This window comes from Ictidomys tridecemlineatus, unplaced genomic scaffold, assembly GCF_052094955.1.
Source record: "Ictidomys tridecemlineatus isolate mIctTri1 unplaced genomic scaffold, mIctTri1.hap1 Scaffold_761, whole genome shotgun sequence".
In the NCBI taxonomy this organism is placed as follows: Eukaryota; Metazoa; Chordata; class Mammalia; order Rodentia; family Sciuridae; genus Ictidomys; species Ictidomys tridecemlineatus.
In genome coordinates, this window is record NW_027525565.1 from 22081 (window position 1) to 43983 (window position 21903).

The window sequence follows — 21903 nt, forward strand, 5'->3', positions numbered from 1 at the left end:
CCCAGCTCAGCTCCCTGTGTCACCTCCCAGCCCACCCCCAGGCCCCGCCGTCCTCCCTGAGCACAGGTGGGCTGCCAGGTGCTGAGTGGGGCAGCGAGTGTGGGGCCACGGTGGCCACCAGGGCCGAGCTGCGTGGAGCCCAGTACCTCCCCAGGGATGCTCCGCCTCGCCCCACCGCGGGGACCCGAGCCTGGGCACTGAGTAACTGCCCAGACCGGCCACGCCCGAGCGCCGGTGCAGACTGGTTCTCACTGAAGGAAAGTGTCTCCTGAAACCCAGCTCAGAACCAATTAAAGATCATTTACAAACACAGTCACCTTCAGGACCTTCAGAATGACCTGAGGGACTTACCTTTCGGCTGCGTTTGCTCGTTTGGAAATTCAACTGCATCTTATTCTTGTTTAAAATGATCTGTAAGGAAACCAGTTTTACCCGAGGGCCAGTTCTCTTATAAAGGCCCAATTATTCAATGAGAGAAACAGAGGTATTACTTGGCTCTGTTGAGCATAAAGGAAAAGTGAAGTATCCAGGCCAGACCCAGCAGAACCTGCTGTCTTTAAATCATCTACCAGGATGTGGTGTGTGTGAGTGTGTGTGAGTGTGTGAGTGTGTGTGTGTGTGTGTGTGTGTCTTAGGAAAGGACTTCACTTGTTCACTATATTCTCTATTAGTATCTCAACACATAAAAGTGCTTCCCACGAAATTAGCATTCTAATAAATTTCTGTTAATCAGATAAAGATGAACAATGATGGATGTTTACAGCAGCTCAATCCACAAGAGCCAAGCGAGGGGACCAACGTAGGTGCCCTTCAACAGATGATGGATAAGGAAAATGTGGTCTACATACATATGGAATGTTATTCAGCCACAAAGAAGAATGAAATCGTGGCATTTGCTGCTAAATGGATGAACTGGAGACTATCGTGCTTAGTGAAATCAGCCAGACCCCACAGACCAAAGGTTGAATGTTCTCATATGCAGACGCTAATACACAATAAGGGGGGCAGGGAGGAATAGAAGTCCACTGGATCAGACAAAGGAGACTGATGGGAAGGGAGGGAAGAGAGTAGGAACACAGGAGAATGAATCCGACATCGCTTTCCTGCGTCGTAAATGAATACACCACCACTGAAACTCCACATCACACACAACCCCGAGAATGGGACCCTAATTAGAATAAGATATACTCCATGTCTCAAATGTCAAAGCACACGCTACTGTCACGGATATCTCAGAAGAACAATAAATAAATAAATAAAAACCCAAACAATTAGCGGTGATGGACTTTATAAATCTGACTTATTGGGCAAGGGAGGGGGCTAGGGTTAGAAATGAGGGTGGAATGTGATGGTCATTATTTCCAAAGCACAGGTGTGAAGGAAGACATAAATCGGCGTCACTATACTGTGTGTACAACCAGGGAGATGGAAAACTGGGCTCCATCTGTGGAATAAGAATCGTGATGCATTCCTCTGCCATCGATACATAAAAAATAAATAAATCTGACTTATTCATTATTATTTAAAATGCTTCTTCTGAATGTGAAATTTAATGGTGATGGACACTGTGGCTATGGTTTGAATTTAATCCCCCCAGTAACAGGCCGAGGGCCCGTGGGGCTACCCTGTGGTTCTGGCTTGGAGCCCGAGGCAGGCCGAGGTCAGGGGAGGCCTGAGGTCACGCTGGACGTGTGGAGAGTCGGGCAGGTGCTTCAGCCGCCTCAGCAGGAGCTCACTGACTGGGTCTGACACTGCAGGAGGGGTGTCCGCGGGGACGGAGCGCCCTGTCCAGCTCAGGCTGGCCGCTGGAGCGCCGTCTCCACCTCAGCTGCCTCCTGTCCTCTGGCCCCTCAAGGCTGCCCCCCAGCTCTGCCTCTCTTTCTCCCCCTGCACCCACCCAGGCTGGGCACCTCCCCGAGTCTCTTCCCGGGTTGCTCGCTGCCATTCCAGGTGCAATGCTCCGGAAAATCTGCTGCCTCCTGTGGGTGCACCCCACGGGCTCCCCAGCACCTCGAGTCCAGCACAGGGTGCTGAACGCCAGTCCCCCCTCAACGCTTACCCACCAACTCCCTGTCAACGCCTGTGCTCGGTTCGAAGGTGCGGGCTGATGAGAGCTGGCCACTGCTCCCGGGGGATGGCCTCACGTCCTTCCTGCCTCTGAGCCTGGAGCGGGCGACTGGACCCGCAGAGTTTCAACTGCTTTTCAAAATCAGGGCCTCTCGCAGTGTGCCTTGGGGCGCAGGTGATCTCCCGGCCGTGGGAGGGAAAGTGGTCAGAGGCTCCGGCCCAGGGGCCGTACTGGACTGGGACTGGAACCGCTGTCTTCCTGGAAACCCAGAATTTTTCCTCATGAGGAAATAGACTCTTAGCCAGAAGAAGAACTCGCTCACAGTCTTCGTTCTCTTCATTCCACGACGAGGGCAGTGGGCCCACTTCACCCACGCTTTTTTTTTTTTTAAATACCTTTACTTTACCTATTTTTTAATGTGGTGCTGAGGATCAAACCCAGGGCCTCCCACGCGCTACACAAGCACTGTGCCACGGAGCCCAGCCCCAGCCCTCACCTGCTCTTTGTTTTCGGGGGGATTCATTTTTTTCTTTTTGATTTTTATTTGTCCTTTTTAGGTATATATGACAGAGGATGTCCCTTGACATGCCACACACATGGAGGAAACGTCCCACTTTTGCCTCACCTACTATATATATATATATATATATATATTTTAGGATTTCTATGGCTTCATTCCAAAGTGCTGTTCAGAATCATAATCACTGACACCCGTCACCGCCCAGTGGGGAGATTCACGGGACACGCCCGTTCCTGCCCACATCCTCATGCTCCCCACCACTGTACCTTCACCTTCCGCCCTTCCCGCCCACCCTTCCCAGTTCCTAAAGAGTCTCTTCAACTTTCAGATCATCATTTTTCACTTTGTAGTTTCCACATAGGAGAAAAAAAGGGCAAGACATATCTTTCTGTGTCTGGATTATGTAGCTTAACATCATATCCTGCTGTTCCACCCATTTCCCTGCAAATGTCATTCTTATTTATGGTTCAATAATCCTACATCAAGTATAGGGGAGATTTCAATATAGTCTTGATTTTAATCTCTCTAAGGGCAAAAGATACGGAGCTTTATTCGTGTAATCATGGGCCATCAGTACTTCCTCTTTGTGAAGTCTCTTCAAATAATTTTCCCATTTATTAGCTACATTATTTCTTATTGGTCATGTTTTTTTGAATTCTTTACAGTGTAGATATTAATGCTGAACCAGATGAATAGCAAATATTTCCTTTCACTCAGCAGGATGATCTTTACTCTGTTGATTGTCTCCTTTGCAATGCAGAAGTTTTTTTTTGTGTGTGTGTGTGTTGGATGTAATTGTTTTTCTCAATTCTTGCCTTTATTTCCTTGGCTTTTGTAGTCCTATCTAGAAAATAACTGCCTGTTCCCATGTCCTGCAGTATTTTCCCTGTTTCCTTTTTACAGATTGAAAAACTGGGGTTTTCCTTAGGGCCTAGGAGCAGTCTGTGAGTTGATTTTTGTGCAGGGGGATAGACAAAGTCTATTTTAAGTGGCTCTTCTATGTGAATAGCCCGTTTCCCCGGCACCATTTGTTGAGCGACTATCCTTCCTGGGCGTATGTTTTTGGCCCCTTTGACAAGACTCAGTTGCTGGAGATGCACAGTGTACTCTGGGCCCTCTCCGCTGTCTCACCTGCTCTTAGGTGACCAGTTCTCCCTGAGATTGAGAAGTGCTGGGAGAGTAGCCACTGAGGCCGGACTCTTAGGGATGGAGGAGCATCACGGCTGACAGAGGCTGAAGTCAGGCCCAGGGCTGCTCCCCCCTCCCCGCGTGTGGCCCTCCGGAAGCCCCTGCCCCTCATGGCTTAGGTGCACGTGTGTGTGCCCACCGGCTGCTCTCTCAGCGGACATCCTGAGCCCGGGTCAGCTCAGGTCTGCAGCTGCCCTTGGTCTCCTCACCTGGTGGCAGAACTCAGCCTCTGTCCAGAGGAGGGGGGGCAGCCCTTCAGTCCATCTGGGGGGCAGCTGGTCTTGGTCCTGAGGAGGCGCAGGCCCACCTGCCCACCCGCGCTGCGTCTCCTCCTGCTCTGGCTCCCGTGAGGAGGAGCCAGGGAGGGGAGCTTAAGCCGGAGCTCTGGGCCTCGGGGGCCGCCCTGTCTCTGTGGACAGGAGAGGCGGGAGGAAAGTTCTGCGGAGGAGGGGCAGAGGAAGGGCGGCCTCCACGCCACCTCAGACCAGGTCACTGTGCCTTGTAACGTCTTCACCGTCCCAGGCCTGTGCTCAGGGGCAGCTCCAGCCTCCAGCTGACCAGTGCTGGCGTGGGTCAGTGTGTCAGGGCTTGCCTCGAGCAGCCCTCATGAAGCCGGGGACCACAGGGGGCCTCCTGGTGCACACCAGGGGCTCAGAAACGCTTCCCCTGAAGGAAGAACGAAAAGGGACGTGTACTCTGTCCACAGCGGCTTAGAGCCCAGTGCCATCGGGGACGTGCCACGGGACGGTATTCACCCTTAGAAAGAAGGAAATTCTGGCAGCTACCAGATGGAGGGGCCTTGGAGACAAGGCGCGAGGTTAGCACCCTGCCCTTCCTGCATCTCCAGACCCTCTCCACGGGTCCCCGAGTCCTGGAATGGGTGACGGGGTGGTGTCACCTCACAGCAGTGAGCTGGCAGACACACCCTCAGATTGCAGGGTGTGAAAGAACTGATCAGACTGTAGAATACCACGAAACCCTGGTACGGTCAGTGTTTCCCGGGAGAACCCTGACGCAAGCCAGTTGCTATTTTAACATCTCCCAGACTTCTCACATTTTGTTAAATAAAAAGAAAGAAACGTTGCCCCCAGAAACATCAGGAAACCCAAAGTTACATGGCAGCTTCTCTCGGAAGAACTCAGAATCAACATAATTGATATTTTCACATCCACTGCCTCAAATTATTTTTATTAAATTTTTTTTTCTTAAAAAAAAGAAAATTCAGCCAAGTGCGGGGCACACACCTGTAATCCCAGCCACTCAGGAGGCTGGGGCAGGAGAATCATGAATTCAAAGCCAGCCTCAGCGATTTATCGAGACCCTAATTAATTTAGTGGGACCCTGTCTCTAAATAAAATACAAAATGGGGCTGGGGCTGGGGCTCAGTGGTTGAGTGCCCCTAAGTTCAAACCCCAGTACCAAAAAAAAAAAAAAAAGGAGAATGGAGGATGGATGGATGGACGGACAGACGGAAGGCCTTGAGCTGGGTGAAGTGGGCTGTACAGAGGGACAAGGGACTTACTCACAGGACACAGGGAGCTGGATGGGCCAGAACGGAGCAGGGGCCAGCCCTGTGGAGGACTGGGAGCTGGGAGCTGGCCAAGGGCGCAGTGAGCAGAGGCCAGAGGCCAGACCTCGAGGACCGGGTGCCGCAGAGCCTCATGGCAGAGAGGTTGGACTGCAGCAGGAGTCCCCTTCCGTGTTCCTGCACCCACGGCCAACCAGGGAGGGTTGCACAGGCACAGCCAGTCACCGGGCCTGCTGAACCAACTGACCTTAGTGGTGATTATTCCCCAACTAAGTAAAACAACCAGCAAAGCTCACAGAGAATTTCCGCGTTGTTCCACTTGGTGGCTTTTATCAACTTGCACAGGATCGACTTCTCTTCTGGTGTGTTGTACTTCACATGTGTAACTTGGTCACACTTCCATCAAGACACACAATGCGTTTAAGTAGCTCATGGTTTCTCCTGTCATCGATGTCCCATAATAGAGTTCAGCCCACACTTTTCTTTGTGGTACCAGAGATTGGACCGGGGCACTGAACCACTGCACCCACATCCCCAGCCTTTTTTATATTTTATTCGGAGACTGGACGAGGCTAAGTTGCTGAGGCCGACGTTGAACTCCTGATCCTCCTGACTCGGCTCCCCGGCGGCTGGGACGTGGGCGAGGACCACCTCCGCTGGTCACCACACCTTTCCGATGGGCATTTAGCTTACCTCTGATGTTTTCATGCACACGAGGGGCACGCCCACCCTGCGTGTGACCCCTGTTCTGGGGACACACGGACCCGCTGGGTGGACAGGACGGTGTTCACTCCGCTTCTAGCCGTGAGCTGAGACCCTCCCCCTGGGCGGCCGCGGACACGTCCTCTGGCCACCCCTTCCCCGCGGCCTCGGCTCGCGCGCCCTCCGTGGCTCAGGCTGATGTCGTGCATGTGGACTCAGCGCCTGGGGGACCCCTCCTCCAGCCTGGCCTCTGGTTTTCCAGGTCACCGCTGGTGCTGGGCCCAGGAGGACTGGAGGCGAGGGAGAGCCCCGGGCGGGGGGCGGCGGGGTCACGGCCCGCGGAGGGTCCTGCGCAGCGCTGCGTGGACCTCCCTGTTGCGCAGGCAGTAGATGACCGGGTTGCACAGGGGCGTGGCCACCGTGTAGATGACCGACAGCACCTTGTTGAGGTCCATGGACTTGATGCGGCTGGGGCGGCAGTAGATGAAGAGGGCGGCCGAGTAGAAGATGCCCACCACCACCAGGTGCGAGGCGCAGGTGGAGAGGGCCTTGCGGCGGGCGGCGGCCGAGGGCATGCGCAGCACCGCCCTCCCGATGGCCACGTAGGAGGCCAGCGCCACCAGAAGGGTCCCGCAGAAGATGACGATGGCGGAGATGAAGTCTACCAGCTCGGTGAGGGCCACGTGGGTGCAGGAGAGGTTGAGCAGGGGGGAGACGTCGCAGAAGAACTGGTTGAGCACGTTGGGGCCGCAGTAGGACAGGCTGGCGATGCACGAGGTCTTGACCGCAGAGACCACCAACCCCCCCAGCCATGAAGTCAGAGCCAAACCCACACAGACCCGGGGCCGCATGAGCAGTGGGTAGTGCAAAGGGCGGCAGATGGCCACGTAGCGGTCATAGGCCATGGAGGCCAGCAGCGTGCACTCTGTGCAGATGAGGGAGACAAAGAAGAAGAGCTGGGTCATGCAGGCCACGAAGGAAAGGTGGTAGGGTCCCACCCACAGCCCCAGGAGCAGGGTGGGCATGGTGACGGACACGTAGCACATCTCCAGGCAGCTGAGGTTGCCCAGGAAGAAGTACATGGGCTTGCGGAGCTGGCTGTGGCTGCAGATGAGGGAGACGATGAGGGTGTTCTCCAGGAGGGTCAGCAGGTAGAGAGCCAGGAAGACGGCAAACAGGACGCCCCTGACGCCCATCCTGGTGGACAAGCCCAGCAGGATGAACTGCTGGACCCTGGTCCCGTTGGCCAGCTCCAGGGACGGCTCCATCTGTGTGGAGACAAAGGAGACTGCTCAAGTTCTGGTGCTGGCACAAGCTCAGTAGCCCAGATCAGAAGGACGTCCTCATGGCCGGAGCCACCCGAGATATCCCAGCCACACCTCTGCCGGAATCTAGGGGGAACCGACCGGGGATTTTGGAGGCAAATTCTGAACACAGTCACTGTTTTTACTAAATCGGTTCATGTGGAAATATTTTCCCCAAATGAAGCCCCAGAGAATAACATTTCTCTTTCCTGAGGTGGTTTAATTAAGCAAAGCACTGAATGTCAAGTGTCTCTAACAAATAAACTCAAATTGTTTTCATTATGAGCTTTGCGATACAGATGTCCTTTCCAAATTAACTTAATTTTCTTTTTAAACTCCACATAGAAATTCAGTATGAATCCAGAGTAGAGCAAGACTGTCAGCTGTGTTCTTCCAAGAACATTACACTTAATGTGATTTTATTTTCTGGAATTATATTATGCCGGGGGTCAGCAATCGTAATATCCAAGGAAGACAAGAGGTAGTTTTCTATCGGTGTCAAAGAAGGATTCCCACAAAAACTGACACAGCGTTGAGCAGGAGGCTGGACCATCACGAACTGCACCCAAACTCTGTGATCATAGACACTTTTGGTATATAACCCTCTGCTACTGTTGAGGCAGCCAGAGTTCACATAGAAAATAATATTATTTTTGGTTGTGGTCCTGGGGATTGAACTCAGGGGCACTTGACTACCGAGCTACATCCCCAGCCCTCATCTATCTTTACTTTGAGACAGGGTCTCGCTAAGTTGCTGAGGTTGGCCTGGATCCTGTGATCCCCCTGCCTCAGTCTCCATGTTGCTGGGATTACAGGGGTGTGCCACCATGCCCGGCCTTATTGACGTAAATGGGACACAGAATCTAGCCATAAAACTTCCATAAGTTGTGAGCCTTTTGTAAGTGCCGGGAATCTGCCATGAAACCTGGTTTTTTCTTTGGTTCTGTCCCATTGGGCAGATGGGAGGCTCAGACAGGCAGATTCACTCTCCTGCACGCACACAGCCAGGTGAGAGATCAGGAAGGACCGACCCAGCAGGCGGCGTCACGGCTGCCGGTTCTGTTCACCTGAGCGTGGTGCTGGGCAGGGGATGGCGGACCCTGTCCGGTCGGGTCTGCAGAGCTAGCACAGCTTTCTTCTCAGTGCAGGCTGCTGTGCACAGAATCCACCGCACGGCTGTGCTGAGCTCCTTCCCCACAGGGCCCTGGGAAGCCCTGGACAGATGGTCACTGCTGGGGAAGAGGGACAATGGAGAAGCAGAGAGATAAGAAGACAGAGCGATTTCACGAGGGTGAGAGCTAGGTGGGCTCTGCAGATGGTCCTCAGACGGGGAGGGGAAGGCGACTCGTGCCAGTGATGGAGGAGGCTGTGGGGGGATCCTGGGGAACCCTGCGGAGGAGGTGGGGGGCGCTGCAGCCAGAGGACCGCACACGGGCGCTGGAGGCGCCCCCTGGGCAGGACCCACAAGTCTCCACCTGCTTCTCTGCGAGCTGGGCGCCACCGTCCTCTCTCCAGGTGAGACAGCCCCACCAACCTGGCCTGGGAGCCCACAGCCAAGTCCCCAGCAGCGATCCTCCAAGGAGAAGGTGAGCGTGGCCCAGCTGCTCATTCTTGCCTCGCTGGGACCCCGCGGGTGGCAAGGAAGAGACTCCACCTCCAGACCTGAGCCCGAGGCGGCCCTGGGTTCAACCTTCCTGCTCTCAGTCTCCCTCCCTCCCACTCCCTCTCTCTCCCTGCGGCTCCCCTGGTTCTCTCAAGGACCAGTCCAACATGCTAAAATGTCGTCAGGATCCTCACTTCACAAGGGAGGTGACAGATGCTCAGAGAGTCAAAGCATCTGCACGGAGTCCTGCATGTGAGGCAAAGGGGACCACGCACGCCACTCCTGAGCCCGCGTCCCGCCATCCAGCATAGAGCAGCAGCACCCCTCTGCAAGGGTCCTCCCCGTGGAGGTGACAGTGAGCACTGGGCTGAGCTCTTTCCCAGCCGGGCACTGCGCGCACGCTTCCCACAGTTCCCTAAATTCCCACCACACCTCTGTGAGGGTGCTGGTCTCTGGAGCGGCAGGAACTGAGCTCGGAGAGATGGGCAGCTTCCCTGGGAGCAGAGCGGGAGCGGCAGACCTGGGTGCAGACTGGGCTCCCCCCATGTCCTGTGCCTTTCCTCTCTTTGGTTCTGGAAGAGCCTCCATCTCAGGTTTTAATAGCCATTGGACCAGCGAACAAGAACTTGAAAGGTTTGCTGGTTTGTAAGGATGCTGCCTGCTGCTAGTGCCGGAGCCAGGGGGTTTGAGGAAGCTCCCCCACGGCACCAGCAGGGTCCTTGCCACCACCTTCTCCTCATCAGAACCAGAGTTTCCCGGGAAGCAGGTCTGGGGATGTGGGAAGCGCTTGAGGTCCAGCGTTTGGAGAAAGCACAAGGATAATGAGCTAAAGGAGTCCTTGGGACTGACGAGTTCCGCGCCCATTAACTTGTACACCTTTCCAGCCACAGTTAGAACATGCACCGTGTGGCCCTTTCCTGGTGTAAATCCGGACATGCTTGCACAGAGTTTGAGGGAGGTGAGTCCACAGTGCAGCGTGCCTCACCTCACCCGCGACTTTGGGCTGGGCCTCGTCTTTCTGGGCTGTTTACCAATCAGTGCAACAGGTATGTTACCGCTTTCCCACAGGGCTGCTGGGGGGAGTAGGAAAAGGATAGCCCCACATTTGGTAGCTACTCTCTGAACTTGTGTAAAAGTCCAGGCCAGTGCCAGTCCTGGGGGTGGACCCTTCCTTTGGCCCGTCCCCACTCCCGGCTGGTGAAGCTGTTCTTTAAGCTGAATAAACATGTGCCCCTCAACACCTGGCGTTGGTCTCAGTGAGTCTCAGGGGGTACTGCTTCCCCCGCTCACCTGGCCTCCTCTGGCCTCTCCGAGGAGCGTCCTCAGCCTCCTCAGCCTCCCTCCTACTGAGATGCTTCACTGTCCATCCTCCCTGGACCTGCCTCTGGCCTTCTTCCTTCTGCTGCCATTTCCACTAAATACTCACCTGCATCATGAATCCTTTTTTGGGGTCACCTAATGTGGCCAGCGAGTTGAGGTCCTGAAATTCCCCCAGGTAATGTGTAGAACTACCCAAAACTCCACCCCAAAGGTTCAGCACATTGAGCCCAAGAACTGAAAAACAAAAAACAAACCCGAAGTCATTCCATCCTAAAATGTGCAGAGCCCCCCTGGGTGGAGGGAGTGGAGAGCGGAGGCAGCTCTGGCTTCTGCTGCCACGGGAGCTGGGCCAGGCTGGGGCGTGTGGGAGTGGGCGGCTCGGCTCTTCCCTCTTCAGCCGATCCCTGGAATCACACCCTTCCCCAGTGAAGAGAGGGAACGCGCTGGAGGCTGAAGCTTGAGCCCAGGCGTTAACCAGGAACCGCGGGTCCTCAGCCAGGTCCAGGACTCTCAGGAGGGCGCAGCCTTGGCGGGTAGAGCCACTCTGCACGGTCCGCCAGCCAGGTGTGTGGGGACAGCAGCGCAGCAGGACCCAGGGGCTCGATGGCACGGGAGACCCATAGCTCAGCCTCTAGGTGCCTGGGACTGTGAAGGATGTGGGTCTGGGAGAGTTGTGTGACCTGCTTACACCTCCTTTGCCTGTGCTGAGGGACAGTGGCTGCCGGCCCCTGAAATGAGCAGATTCCACGTGGCAGAGGCTGCTGCGTGCCTCAGAGGGGGCATCGGGGCTGAAGCAGCACTGTGAAGTCACGCAGGGCACGTCCCTTCCTCGTGGCATGGCCACCTTGGCCTGCTGTGGTGGCTGTGAATGGGAGCGAGGGCAGCCGCGGCTGCTGCTTCCTCACCACATGCCCTGAGCCGCTATCCTGGGTGCCCGAGGCTCTGTGAAAGAGGGTCCTCGTCGTCACCCCAAAGACTGTCGCTCGGTCCCCTCCCCTGTCGGAGGAAACACAAGGTGCCCACCTGATGCTCTGGTGCCCAGGTGCCTCAGCCTCTGTCCAGAGGAGGGAGAGCAGCCCTTCAGGGCATCTGGGCAGCTGGTCCTGGTCCTGAGGCAGGCCCACGCCCACCGCCCTGCGTCTCCTCCTCTCTGTCCCCTCTGAGGCCAGGAGGAGCCAGGGAGGGGAGCTTAAGCTGGAGCTCTGGGCCTCGGGGCCCGCCCTGGACCTCAGGGGCCCGCCCTGGGTCTGTGGACTTGCAGGAGAGGCGGGGAGGAGGAAGCTCTTGGCTGACACTCCACAGAGACTTATGCAGGCAGGCTCAGAGGACGGAGGCCTGCAGACCAGCCTCAGCTGGACTCAGCATGCCCTGACCGGTGTCCTCCCCACTGGCCTGTTCTGAGAAGCCCTGATGGCCACCGGGACCCCAGGGGGAGCCATCTATGCAGACTAGAGACTCAGGAGATGCCTCCAGTGAGGAGCAGAGGCACAGACGGACGCTTGCATGTCTGTGTTCACAGCGGCACAGTGCCCAGGGCGGGAAGCAATCCAGGTGTCCCTCAGTTACGAACGGACAGGCACAACTGGCACACACCCATGGGAACGCAGCCCAGCCTCAGAAGGCCATTCTGACAGGGGCCACACCGGGGTGAGCAGGAAGGCACCAGGCTGAGCGAAGCTAGCCTGCACCTGTGGACCACACTGCCCACTCGCACAAAGTGTGACAGCGGCCAAGCTCGGGGCTGTGGCCTGCATCTGGGCGCTGGGGAAAGGGAGTTAGTGTCAGTGGGGAGGGTTCCAGTTGTGCAGGGCGGAAAACTCGGGAATTGAGTAGAGCTGACCCCTGCACATCAGTGGGAAGGGCCCCAGAGCTGAGAACTGGCTCAATCCTGGAGCCAGTGGTGGTGACGAAGCTCACGTCCTGCACAGCTCACCACCATCAGAGTCACTAGTGTAAGTGCTGCTCAGGAGCCGGCACAAGGCTCTGGAGACCATCTGGCCCCAGAGGACATGAGAAAGCACTCAGTAGCAGGACGCTGCCAGTCCCACCCTGTGAGTGACTTGGCTGCCATCCAAGCTCAGACCCAAGTGCTGGCAGGCGGGGGTCACCGTCACTTCTCACACTGCCGAGGGGCCTGTAAAGCCTGTTGGGTGGTTTGAACTGCATTGGGGGTAGCTTTTAATAAGGCTAGATGTAGGTCTATCCTTTGACCCAGCAATTCTCCTCCAAAGAATGTGCCCGAGAAAAATGAAAATGTGTCCACTAAACTAGTGCGCCCCAAATGACCACAACTTCATTAACAACTGCCCAACCCCCAGACAGCCGAAGTGTCCACCCACAGGTGAGTGAGCAGACACGTCACACCCACGAGAAGCTGCACATCACGTATGTGGACGAGATTTGGCCATGGACAGGGGAGCTGCCCGTGCACACGGCGAGGGTGGGTCTTGCAGACGTGGTGATGATGCTGATCCCAAGGATGTACAGCTGGACCCTGTTCATGTGAGAGTCCACGGAGCAAAACCCAGTGGTGGACACGCACAGAAGTCAGAGCATTCACAGTGTGTGGCAGGGAACAGGGAGGAAAAGCCCCGGGGAGAAGTTTCCAGAATTGAACAAATGTCCTGTGCATCGATGGGCCAGGTCCCAAACCTGAACTGAAGGTCTAGGACGCGTGCCTTTTGACACGTGGACTTTACAGGAAAAGAGCTGGGATCAGACCCCGAGTCCAGTTGGCTCTCCTTTCCCACTGGGCTCGCTTTTCTTGTCCTATTTTTTAGGTCTGCTCTCCTTATTTTTTAGGCTTGCATTTCTTATTTTTCCTTAAACGCTGCCTGTATTTTATACACACACTTCTTATGAGTTCCTTTTGGTCACACGTGACAGTGGGATTCACTCTGATGAGACGTGATCTGCTCTGATTTGGTCTCCAGAACCCCCTCCCTCCTTCCTCCCTCCATCCCCCTTCCTCTCCTTTACTTTTCTTTTTTATTTCTAAGGTTCGTGTTCTTTTCTTATTTTTTGGTTTGCTCTCCAAAGTGATATGGGTTGGAAATTCTGAGTTTAAATCCTGACCAATGACTCAGTCATGGGTAAGCGGGGGCCAGATTCCCCTGAGGAAGTGAGAGGGGACTGCGGGCCCCCCCCCCGTGCAGCGAGGGGCCTGGCAGCGAGGGTGCAGGTAGACCTGTTTTGAGATGATCAGACAGAGGGGCACGTGTGTGCCAGGGTGTTGGTGTGTACCCGTGTTTGCACATGTTCACGTGAACGCTGAGTGCACACACGTGTAGCCACGTGAACGCATCTGTCTGTAGACACACATGCACACACACACCATCTCTGCCCCCCGACAGACCCAGAGCGGCGACGGCCCTGGCACAACGAGCACAGGAAGCCAGACCTGGCTTCTGTACCCGGCCCTCAGGGAAAGGAAGTTCTGGCACACCCTGCAACATGCCCAAGGCCGACGGGCAGCACAGAAAGGATCAGAGTGAACCGTCACAGACGGCCATGGGCCACACATTCCATAGTCAAGAGGGAACTGATTGAATTCCTGGGAAGATACAACCTACCAAGATCAAATCAGGAAGAAATGGAAGAACCAAACCCACCGAGAGGCGGAGTGGTGATAAGGCATCCTAATGAGCAGAGGCTCTATCAGGTGGCTTCCTGACCCAGGCCCGCCGCACCGTGGTCAGGTCCTTAAACACCTCCCAAAGTGGAGGGACCTTCCAAACCGTGCAGGCCAGCGTCCACGATGCCTTGACCCCAAGATGAGCCACGGAACCTGCAGGCCAGCACCCTGCTGAGCACTGACACCACCCTCCAGAAGCACCACAAGCCAACTTCACCCGCCTGCTAAGAAGAGCCTCACCATGGGCTGTCCAGGACACGGCCTGTCCCTGGGGTGCCGCTTGGCTTAAGCACCTGCAAGTCAGTCAGCGTGACACTCAATAGATGTGGTCAATAGATGCAGAAAACGCATCCTTTCTGGAAAAGGCTCAAAAAAATAAAACGGGTGTGGAAGGAAGTGTTGTCAACCTCCAGGAGCTAGCACGGTGGTTAGGGGGCCACAAGCCTCTCCTGTGGACCTGTCACCATGGGAGGTCTCCACTCCAGCTGCACTCCTGGAAGTGCTAGAAAGAGCCACCCGACCAGGAAAGGGTGCCACCAGAAAGGAAGAAGGAAAACAGCCCTGCTTGCAGAGGATGCTACTCATCACGTCTAAAGACTGTGAGAACCAATAAGTGAATTCAGTAAAGGAGCAAAATACAAACCCCCATGTAAAAACCACTTCTCCCTCTTTACAGAGTGATGACCTGCCTCCAAGAGAAACCAGGAAGACAACCTCAGTTGCATCAAAAAGGATAAAACAATAGGGACCAGATCAACCGAGAAGGGGAGAGATCTCTAAGCTGAGAAGGACCACACGACGAGGGAAGAAGTCCAAGCAGGCCCAGGGGACATGGAAAGGCACCTGGGTTCAGGAGCCAGACGCAATGAGACTGTGGAATGTCTGCACTTCTCCAAGTGACCCGCAGATTTAACGCAATTCCTGTCAAGATCCCAGCGATATATTTCACAGGATCAGAAAAAAATCCTAAAAATTCTTTTGGGCCAGCAAGAGCCAAAGCCACGTGGAGAAGGGAGACCAGACGGCAGGGCCATGCTCTCTGGCTTCAGGCTGCAGCACACGGCTCTGGCCAGCAGAACGGCAGGACGTCCGTCTTTCAGGAGACACAACAGGGCAGACCCTGCCTGTCTGATGGTGTGGGTGGCCTAGGGACGTCCTGCTGAGAGAAGGAGCCCAGACGGAGAGGACAGTACCAGGTGGCCTCACTCACATGGGAGTCCAGGGCACTGCTCCACAGGGGCAGAGTGTCCAAGGGGCCTGCAGGGACCAGGAGAGACCCAGGGTGAAGGCTCTGGACCTAGCTCACAGCACTCTGAAACGCATGAGAGTGGGAGTGAGGCTTGGCTCCAGGAGGCAGGGCGGGACGGCGCCGGCTGGCTGAGGTGACCGCGTGCACTCTGCCGTCCATCAGAGCACCCACAAACACCTGGAAAACACACAGTGCTTGTCAACCACACCTCGGTGACGGTGAAGAAGTCAACAGAATGAAAAGCAAAAGGTCTTCAACCCCTTTACTTGGTTTTTTACTGCACGTATACCTTGGTTCTATTTCCACGTCACAAAATCCACTTATTTTCAGGTCACCGTGGTCATCTCACAACTAATGTAATATATTTAAATCCCTAGGACTGGACACTGGGCTTTTCCTGACGTTTTCATGCACACGAGGAGCATGCCCCCTGCGTGTGACCCCTGTTCTGGGGACACACGGACCCGCTGGGTGGACACGACAGTGTTCACTCCGCTTCTAGCCGTGAGCTGAGACCCTCCCCCTGGGGGGACACGTCCTCTGGCCACCCCTTCCCCGCGGCCTCGGCTCGCGAGCCCTCGGTGGCTCAGGCTGATGTCGTGCATGTGGACTCAGCGCCTGGGGGACCCCTCCTCCAGCCTGGCCTCTGGTTTTCCAGGTCACCGCTGGTGCTGGGCCCAGGAGGACTGGAGGCGAGGGAGAGCCCCGGGCGGGGGGCGGCGGGGTCACGGCCCGCGGAGGGTCCTGCGCAGCGCCGCGTGGACCTCCCTGTTGCGCAGGCAGTAGATGACCGGGTTGCACAGGGGCGTGGCCACCGTGTAGATGACCGACAGCACCTTGTTGAGGTCCATGGACTTGATGCGGCTGGGGCGGCAGTAGATGAAGAGGGCGGCCGAGTAGAAGATGCCCACCACCACCAGGTGCGAGGCGCAGGTGGAGAGGGCCTTGCGGCGGGCGGCGGCCGAGGGCATGCGCAGCACCGCCCTCCCGATGGCCACGTAGGAGGCCAGCGCCACCAGAAGAGTCCCGCAGAAGATGACGATGGCGGAGATGAAGTCCACCAGCTCCGTGAGGGCCACGTGGGTGCAGGAGAGGTTGAGCAGGGGGGAGACGTCGCAGAAGAACTGGTTGAGCACGTTGGGGCCGCAGTAGGACAGGCTGGCGATGCACGAGGTCTTGGCCACCGAGACCAGCAGCCCCCCCAGCCATGAAGTCAGAGCCAAACCCACACAGACCCGGGGCCGCATGAGCAGCGGGTAGTGCAGAGGGCGGCAGATGGCCACGTAGCGGTCATAGGCCATGGAGGCCAGCAGCGTGCACTCCGTGCAGATGAGGACTATGAAGAAGAAGAGCTGGGTCATGCAGGCCACGAAGGAAATGTGATAGGGTCCCACCCACAGCCCCAGGAGCAGGGTGGGCATGGTGACGGACACGTAGCACATCTCCAGGCAGCTGAGGTTGCCCAGGAAGAAGTACATGGGCTTGCGGAGCTGGCTGTGGCTGCAGATGAGGGAGACGATGAGGGTGTTCTCCAGGAGGGTCAGCAGGTAGAGAGCCAGGAAGACGGCAAACAGGACGCCCCTGACGCCCAGCCTGGTGGACAAGCCCAGCAGGATGAACTGCTGGACCCTGGTCCCGTTGGTCAGCTCCAGGGACGGCTCCATCTGTGTGGAGACAAAGGAGACTGCTGATATCCGGCTGCAGAGGCATAATAGTGAGAACGTCATTGCAAGGTGTCCACAGTGGCTAGAGGCCCTGGTGACCTGACCACTGGTCTTATGTTAGAAATTGTTGAGAGAGAGAAGCTGTAAGCTCATGAGACAAAATTTGAACTCGGTTACCCAAGTTAATTGTCTTAGTAAATATGACTTTGGAAAGAATCTGACCATCAGAAACTGGGGAGAATTACATTTGCTTTCCATGAAATTAAGTGAAGGAATAGATTAAAATTCACTGTAAGAAATTAGAATTATTCTCTTTTTCAAAATTTAAAAAAAAATTTAAAATTATAGATGGATACAATACCTTTATTTAATTTATTTATTTTTATGTGGTGCCGAGGATCAAACCCAGGGCCTCATACGTGCCAAACCACTGAGCCACAACCCCAGCCCTAGAATCATTTTCATTTCAGCTTTTTGAACAACAACAACAACAAACAACCCCCAACACCTAAAACCTGTTCTTCCACCTTACGAGTTGTGCTCGTCTTCCACCCACCAGGTTGCAGTGTTCCTAAAATGCAGAGTTGGTCATGGTGCCAGATGGCTCATTCTACGACACTCCTCATCTCCTAGCGGGGTGGTATTTCCTGGATCTGAATCGTGCTCTGGATCACGGATGGTTGTCAAGACGGCAGAAGGGCCGTGGTCCTGCTGAGGGACAGACCCTCTGGGGGACAGTCCACTGTCACACGCACTTCCCTGCCATCTGCACCCCCGTCCACCGGGGAAGCTGAGCCCCAGAGGAACTGCCCCTATGCCCGGGGCCGGACTCTGACGATGAAGTCCTCCAGGATTCTTGGAGTCAGGACCTGTCATTGCTACTCATTTTCATTCTTGGTTCTGTGTGTGGAACAAGCGGAGGTCAGCTTCCCGGCTCTGTGGCCCTGGGCAGCGGGCTCACCGGACCGAGCCAGGAGGCTTCCTGGACCTGACCTGAGCCCTGTGCCGATTCCATGGCCTCATGTTATCACCCTCAGCACAGAAACCAGGACTCTCCCGAGCAGGACCGTGCCGGGGACCGTCTGAGGGGGCGGAGGCTGCCCTGGGTGCCTGGGAGCCTGCGTCCTCCTCCGCAGTTCTCACAGTGGACTTTCAGCTCTCCAGGTATTCTTTCTGCAGGTGAAACTCCCCAGTTCCATGGCCACTTCCCACACTCCGTGAGGATCACACTTCCCCAGAGCCCAGTGGTCTCCTCAGGGTCACTGCCCTGGCTTCCCCTGGCATTTCCCTGAGCCAAGCTGAGCTTATCTGGGGCTCTACCTCCGGACTTGGGCCCAGACCCCCAGGTGATTGACAGTCTGACAGCCCTGGCTCACGGCCCCCACCTCCCTCACTGCTCCATCTCTTCCTTGCTCTTAAGCAGTAGGCGCTCCGTCTGTGCCTGATTTATTGTAGGGCAAGACATTTACAGGAAAGTGCTCAAGGTCGCCCTTGTCCCTGACGCCGGATGACAGCTGCCGTCTCCCGGGTGCACCTTGGGGGATAGTTCCCAACACGTAGCTGTGGGGTCTTGGCCAACGCCCACATGTTCAACTCCTCCCTCTTCACTGATAATTTATCTTGAAAAGAGTTCTTGTCACCGTGGAGCTGACCTCCAGGACACTGTGGAGGTCACAGAGCGGATCTAAGGCCCCTTCCAGCCCCAGGTCCCAGCACAGCACCTGGCACAGAAACCCCATTTTCATAAAAATGAATGAACCGATGGGAGGATGGAACGGGAAAGGCACCCGAGCGTCAGACTTACGTTACCTGAAGAGACACCTGCACTCTGTGTGCCTTGCCCGGCTCAGGATGCCCCAGGTCATCTCACTTCCTCTCGCCAAGCCCTGGTGAGGTAGGACTTACAGAGCCTCAGGCGGCCAGAGCTTGCCGGGCACCAACGGATTGCTTGAACTTCAGTGGGTTTCAGATTCCACAGGAGGAAACAACGTATTAAATAAAAGCACAGTTCAAGCGTGGTTCCAGGAGGAGTGGATGCTGGAGGGGTGGGGGCCACCTGAGTTCTGGCCACGAGGGAGGCTGCAGGTGGAGACGTGGAAGAGGCGGAGGGTCACGAGAGGCATGGGCAGCTGTGGGTGGGAGAAGAGCCCGCGGAAAGGCCCTGGCCCCGCGAGGCCAGAGCAGGTGCAGGTGGAACAGAGGTGGCCTGAGCCGCAGTGCAGAGCGCACCGCTGTGATGGCTCCTCAGTGCGCCTGCACTCCAGGGCCGCGCCAGGGATCTTGGGTGACATGGTTTCACCAGCTCTCGAGGACCTTGTGAGCGTGCTGCCATTTGCCTTATTTTATAAGGAAAGTGACTGAAGGTCAGGAGGTGAAGCCGTGGGTCCTGAGTCCCGGCCGGCGAAGGAAATGGGAGCAGAAGGTACAGGATTTCTTGGGGCACACAGGCACCCTGCCCCCGTCACAACAGTGTTCCTGCTGAGGACAGCCACGTGGCAGGTAATGGTAAGAGCCGGCAGCAGGCGCTCTCTGGGCCCAATGCTTTCCAGACGGAGCTGCTGCTGCTGCGGGTCCAGGTGCTGGTGAGCCCAGGCTCAGAAGCCAGCAGCCCCCGCCATGCCGCCCAGAGCCAGAGCCACCTCCCTTCTCCTGCCCAGCCATGGTGCCGTGGTCCTTCAGCCCAAGAGTTTCCACTGCACATATTTAAATATTGACTGGAACAGAAAACAAAATATGTCCCACAGTTGTAAGAAAGTGCATTCCGTGCACAGAATGTGAGGGAGGAAAGGGCCTGGGAGACAGAGCCTCCCGAGGCCTCTTGGCAGGGACCCGAGGAGAGTCCGTGCCAGATCTGTGTGCTCCGTCACAGGCATCAGGGTTTCCCAGGAAGCCAGGTTTGGACCCGGGCAGAGTCTGATGAGCCAGGGCAGAAGACCCTGAGTACCTCCTCCTTGGCCTGAGCATGGCGTCACCTACCACAGGTGCAGAGGCGCGAGCCTGCCCCTCCAGCACACAGCCATCGGGAAGAACTGCAGCCATCACCCTGTCCTGGTGTAAGTCCAGTCACCGCCCTGGGGCAGCCAGCCACACTCCAGCTGTGCCCTGGACTCTGGGCCTTCGGATCGGAACCCCTTTCCAAGCCACCACAAAGCTGGTGTCATCCACCACCGGTCTTCAGAGGATTGTTGGGGAAAATATAAAACACATTGTGGGTGGCTATAAAAGTTCAGGCCCACCAGGTACCGTGGGGCACGCCTGTAATCCCAGCAACTTGGGAGGCTGAGGCAGGAGGATCAGGAGTTCAAAACCAGTCTCAGCAACTTAGTGAGACCCTAAGCAACTCAGCAAGGCCCTGGTTCAAAATGAAAAATAAAAAGGGTTGGGGGTGGGGCTCAGCGTTAAGTACCCTTAGGTTCAACCCCAGTACAAAAAAAATACAATAAAAATAAAAGTTCAGGCCTGTTGTCCTGGAGGCCTGGGCCCGATTCTGTCCCCCGGAGGCATCCTGCCTGGGGGAGCTGTCCTTGGTGCTGAGCAGGGCTTCCCGGAGCTGGGCTCTGGCCCTGGGGCTGGAGCCCACTGCAGTCGGGGACAGGAGCCTCACCCCCTGGCTGCCAGCAGGACTTGGTATTTAAGGGTGCTGCCACCAGCCAGGGCTGAGTGCAGGTGGCTGGCCCCCCCTCTGAGCCCACGTCTGTGCCTGCCTGCAGCGCTTCCTCTCCAGGTGCCTCCCTCTTGGTCCTGCCTTCGGCCCTCCCTCTCCTTCCCACCTCGGCTCCCTGAGAACCCCATGTCAGCCCCCCTGGCTGGCGACTTCGAATGGAAGGTCTGTGTTAAAACCCACGAGTGCACCCAGGGTCTCGCTGGCATTGTGAAGCCCAGAGACCATCCCACCTGGAACCTGCTGCTCTGTAGCTACTCGCCCATGGCTGAGCCAGGTTGGAGGCAGCCGGGGTGAGAAAACGCCTGTCACCACAGCAGCTCTGCCGTGAGCTCCATGATTTCCTTGCTGTAGGAGACGGAGCAGCTTAGTGAGGTCACTGGGACCTGGATTCAACAGTAAACAGAAGCGAGTTGGGATCCTCTTATCCTAAACCGAATCCAGGACTTCTCATGAGGAAGCAGGCTCCTGGTGGGCAGAAGCTGCAGAGTGTGTGACTCTGCTCCGTCCCACACACTTTCTAAGCAAAGCTTTGTGCAGAGAAAGCAGAGCAGCAGGAGCAGTGGACTCTTGGCCATGGAAGGACTGGGCTCTGGCTTCCAGGGTGCAGAGCTGTGAAGCAGCATCCCGAGCCACGGCCCTCCCTGCCCCAGCCCCCTGGGCACATCCCACCGTGGAGTAGCTGTGCCCTTCTCAGAGCCAGCAATTCTCTGCAACAGCCGAGCCACCCGACCAGCGCTCCGGGGAGTGGAAAGTGGTAGTTAAAGCAAAGCCTTGTTAGACAGCCGTGAGCAGTAGGGTTTCCTCCCCACTGACTGGCTAGGCATGTGATATTCAGGAGGTCAGTCGACTGGCGTGTGCTGCGTGCAAGTGTGTGTGTGTGTGTGTGTGTGTGTGTGTGTGTGTGTGTGTGTGGAGAGAGAGAGAGGAGGACAGGGGGACAGGGGACAGAGGGAAAGGGGGAGAGGGGGAGAGGGGAGAGAGGGAGAGGGGGAGAGGAGGAGAGAGGGAGAGAGAGAGGGAGACAGGGAGAGAGGGGGAGAGGGGGAGAGAGGGAGAGAGAGAGGGAGAGAGGGGAGAGGGGGAGAGAGGGAGAGAGGGGGGGGAGAGGGGGAGAGAGGGAGAGAGAGAGGGAGAGAGAGAGGGAGAGAGAGAGGGAGAGAAGGGAGAGGGGGAGAGAGAGAGGGAGAGACAGAGGGGGAGAGAGAGAGAGAGAGAGGGAGAGAGAGAGGGAGAGAGAGAGGGAGAGAAGGGGAGAGGGGGAGAGAGAGAGAGGGAGAGAGAGAGGGAGACAGGGAGAGAGAGAGGGAGAGAGAAGGGAGAGAGGGAGAGACAGAGGGGGAGAGAGGGAGAGACAGAGGGGGAGAGGGGAGAGAGAGGGAGAGAGAGGGAGGGAGAGAGAGAGGGAGAGAGAGAGGGAGAGAGAGAGGGAGAGAGAGAGGGAGAGAGAGAGGGAGAGAGA

General features: G+C 56.3%; 2 protein-coding genes and 1 long non-coding RNA gene across 3 annotated transcripts; 1 reads left to right on the forward strand and 2 right to left on the reverse strand.

Annotated features, from left to right (window-relative positions):
- Nucleotides 1-6335: 6335 nt before the first annotated feature.
- On the reverse strand, nucleotides 6336-7289 carry LOC144374583 (olfactory receptor 6Z7-like). The gene has a single exon (XM_078037343.1). The coding sequence runs from the start codon at nucleotides 7272-7274 to the stop codon at nucleotides 6336-6338; it is 939 nt and encodes a 312-aa protein (XP_077893469.1). The 5' UTR covers nucleotides 7275-7289.
- A 1167-nt stretch (nucleotides 7290-8456) lies between these two features.
- On the forward strand, nucleotides 8457-10151 carry LOC144374584 (uncharacterized). The gene is made up of 2 exons (XR_013433951.1): nucleotides 8457-8601; nucleotides 8826-10151. It is a non-coding gene; the product is annotated as an uncharacterized LOC144374584 (long non-coding RNA).
- Nucleotides 10152-15797: 5646 nt separating this feature from the next.
- LOC101977256 (olfactory receptor 6Z7) lies at nucleotides 15798-16926 on the reverse strand. Its single transcript, XM_005341521.4, has one exon. It carries the CDS (start codon nucleotides 16841-16843, stop codon nucleotides 15842-15844), a length of 1002 nt encoding a protein of 333 aa, XP_005341578.3. The 5' UTR covers nucleotides 16844-16926; the 3' UTR covers nucleotides 15798-15841.
- Between the last annotated feature and the right edge of the window lie 4977 nt (nucleotides 16927-21903).

Excerpts from the sequence above, each read along its gene's own strand:
- LOC101977256 (XM_005341521.4), bottom strand. The coding sequence starts at position 16,843 with ATGACGTTCTCACTATTATGCCTCTGCAGCCGGATATCAGCAGTCTCC.
- LOC144374583 (XM_078037343.1), bottom strand. The coding sequence starts at position 7,274 with ATGGAGCCGTCCCTGGAGCTGGCCAACGGGACCAGGGTCCAGCAGTTC.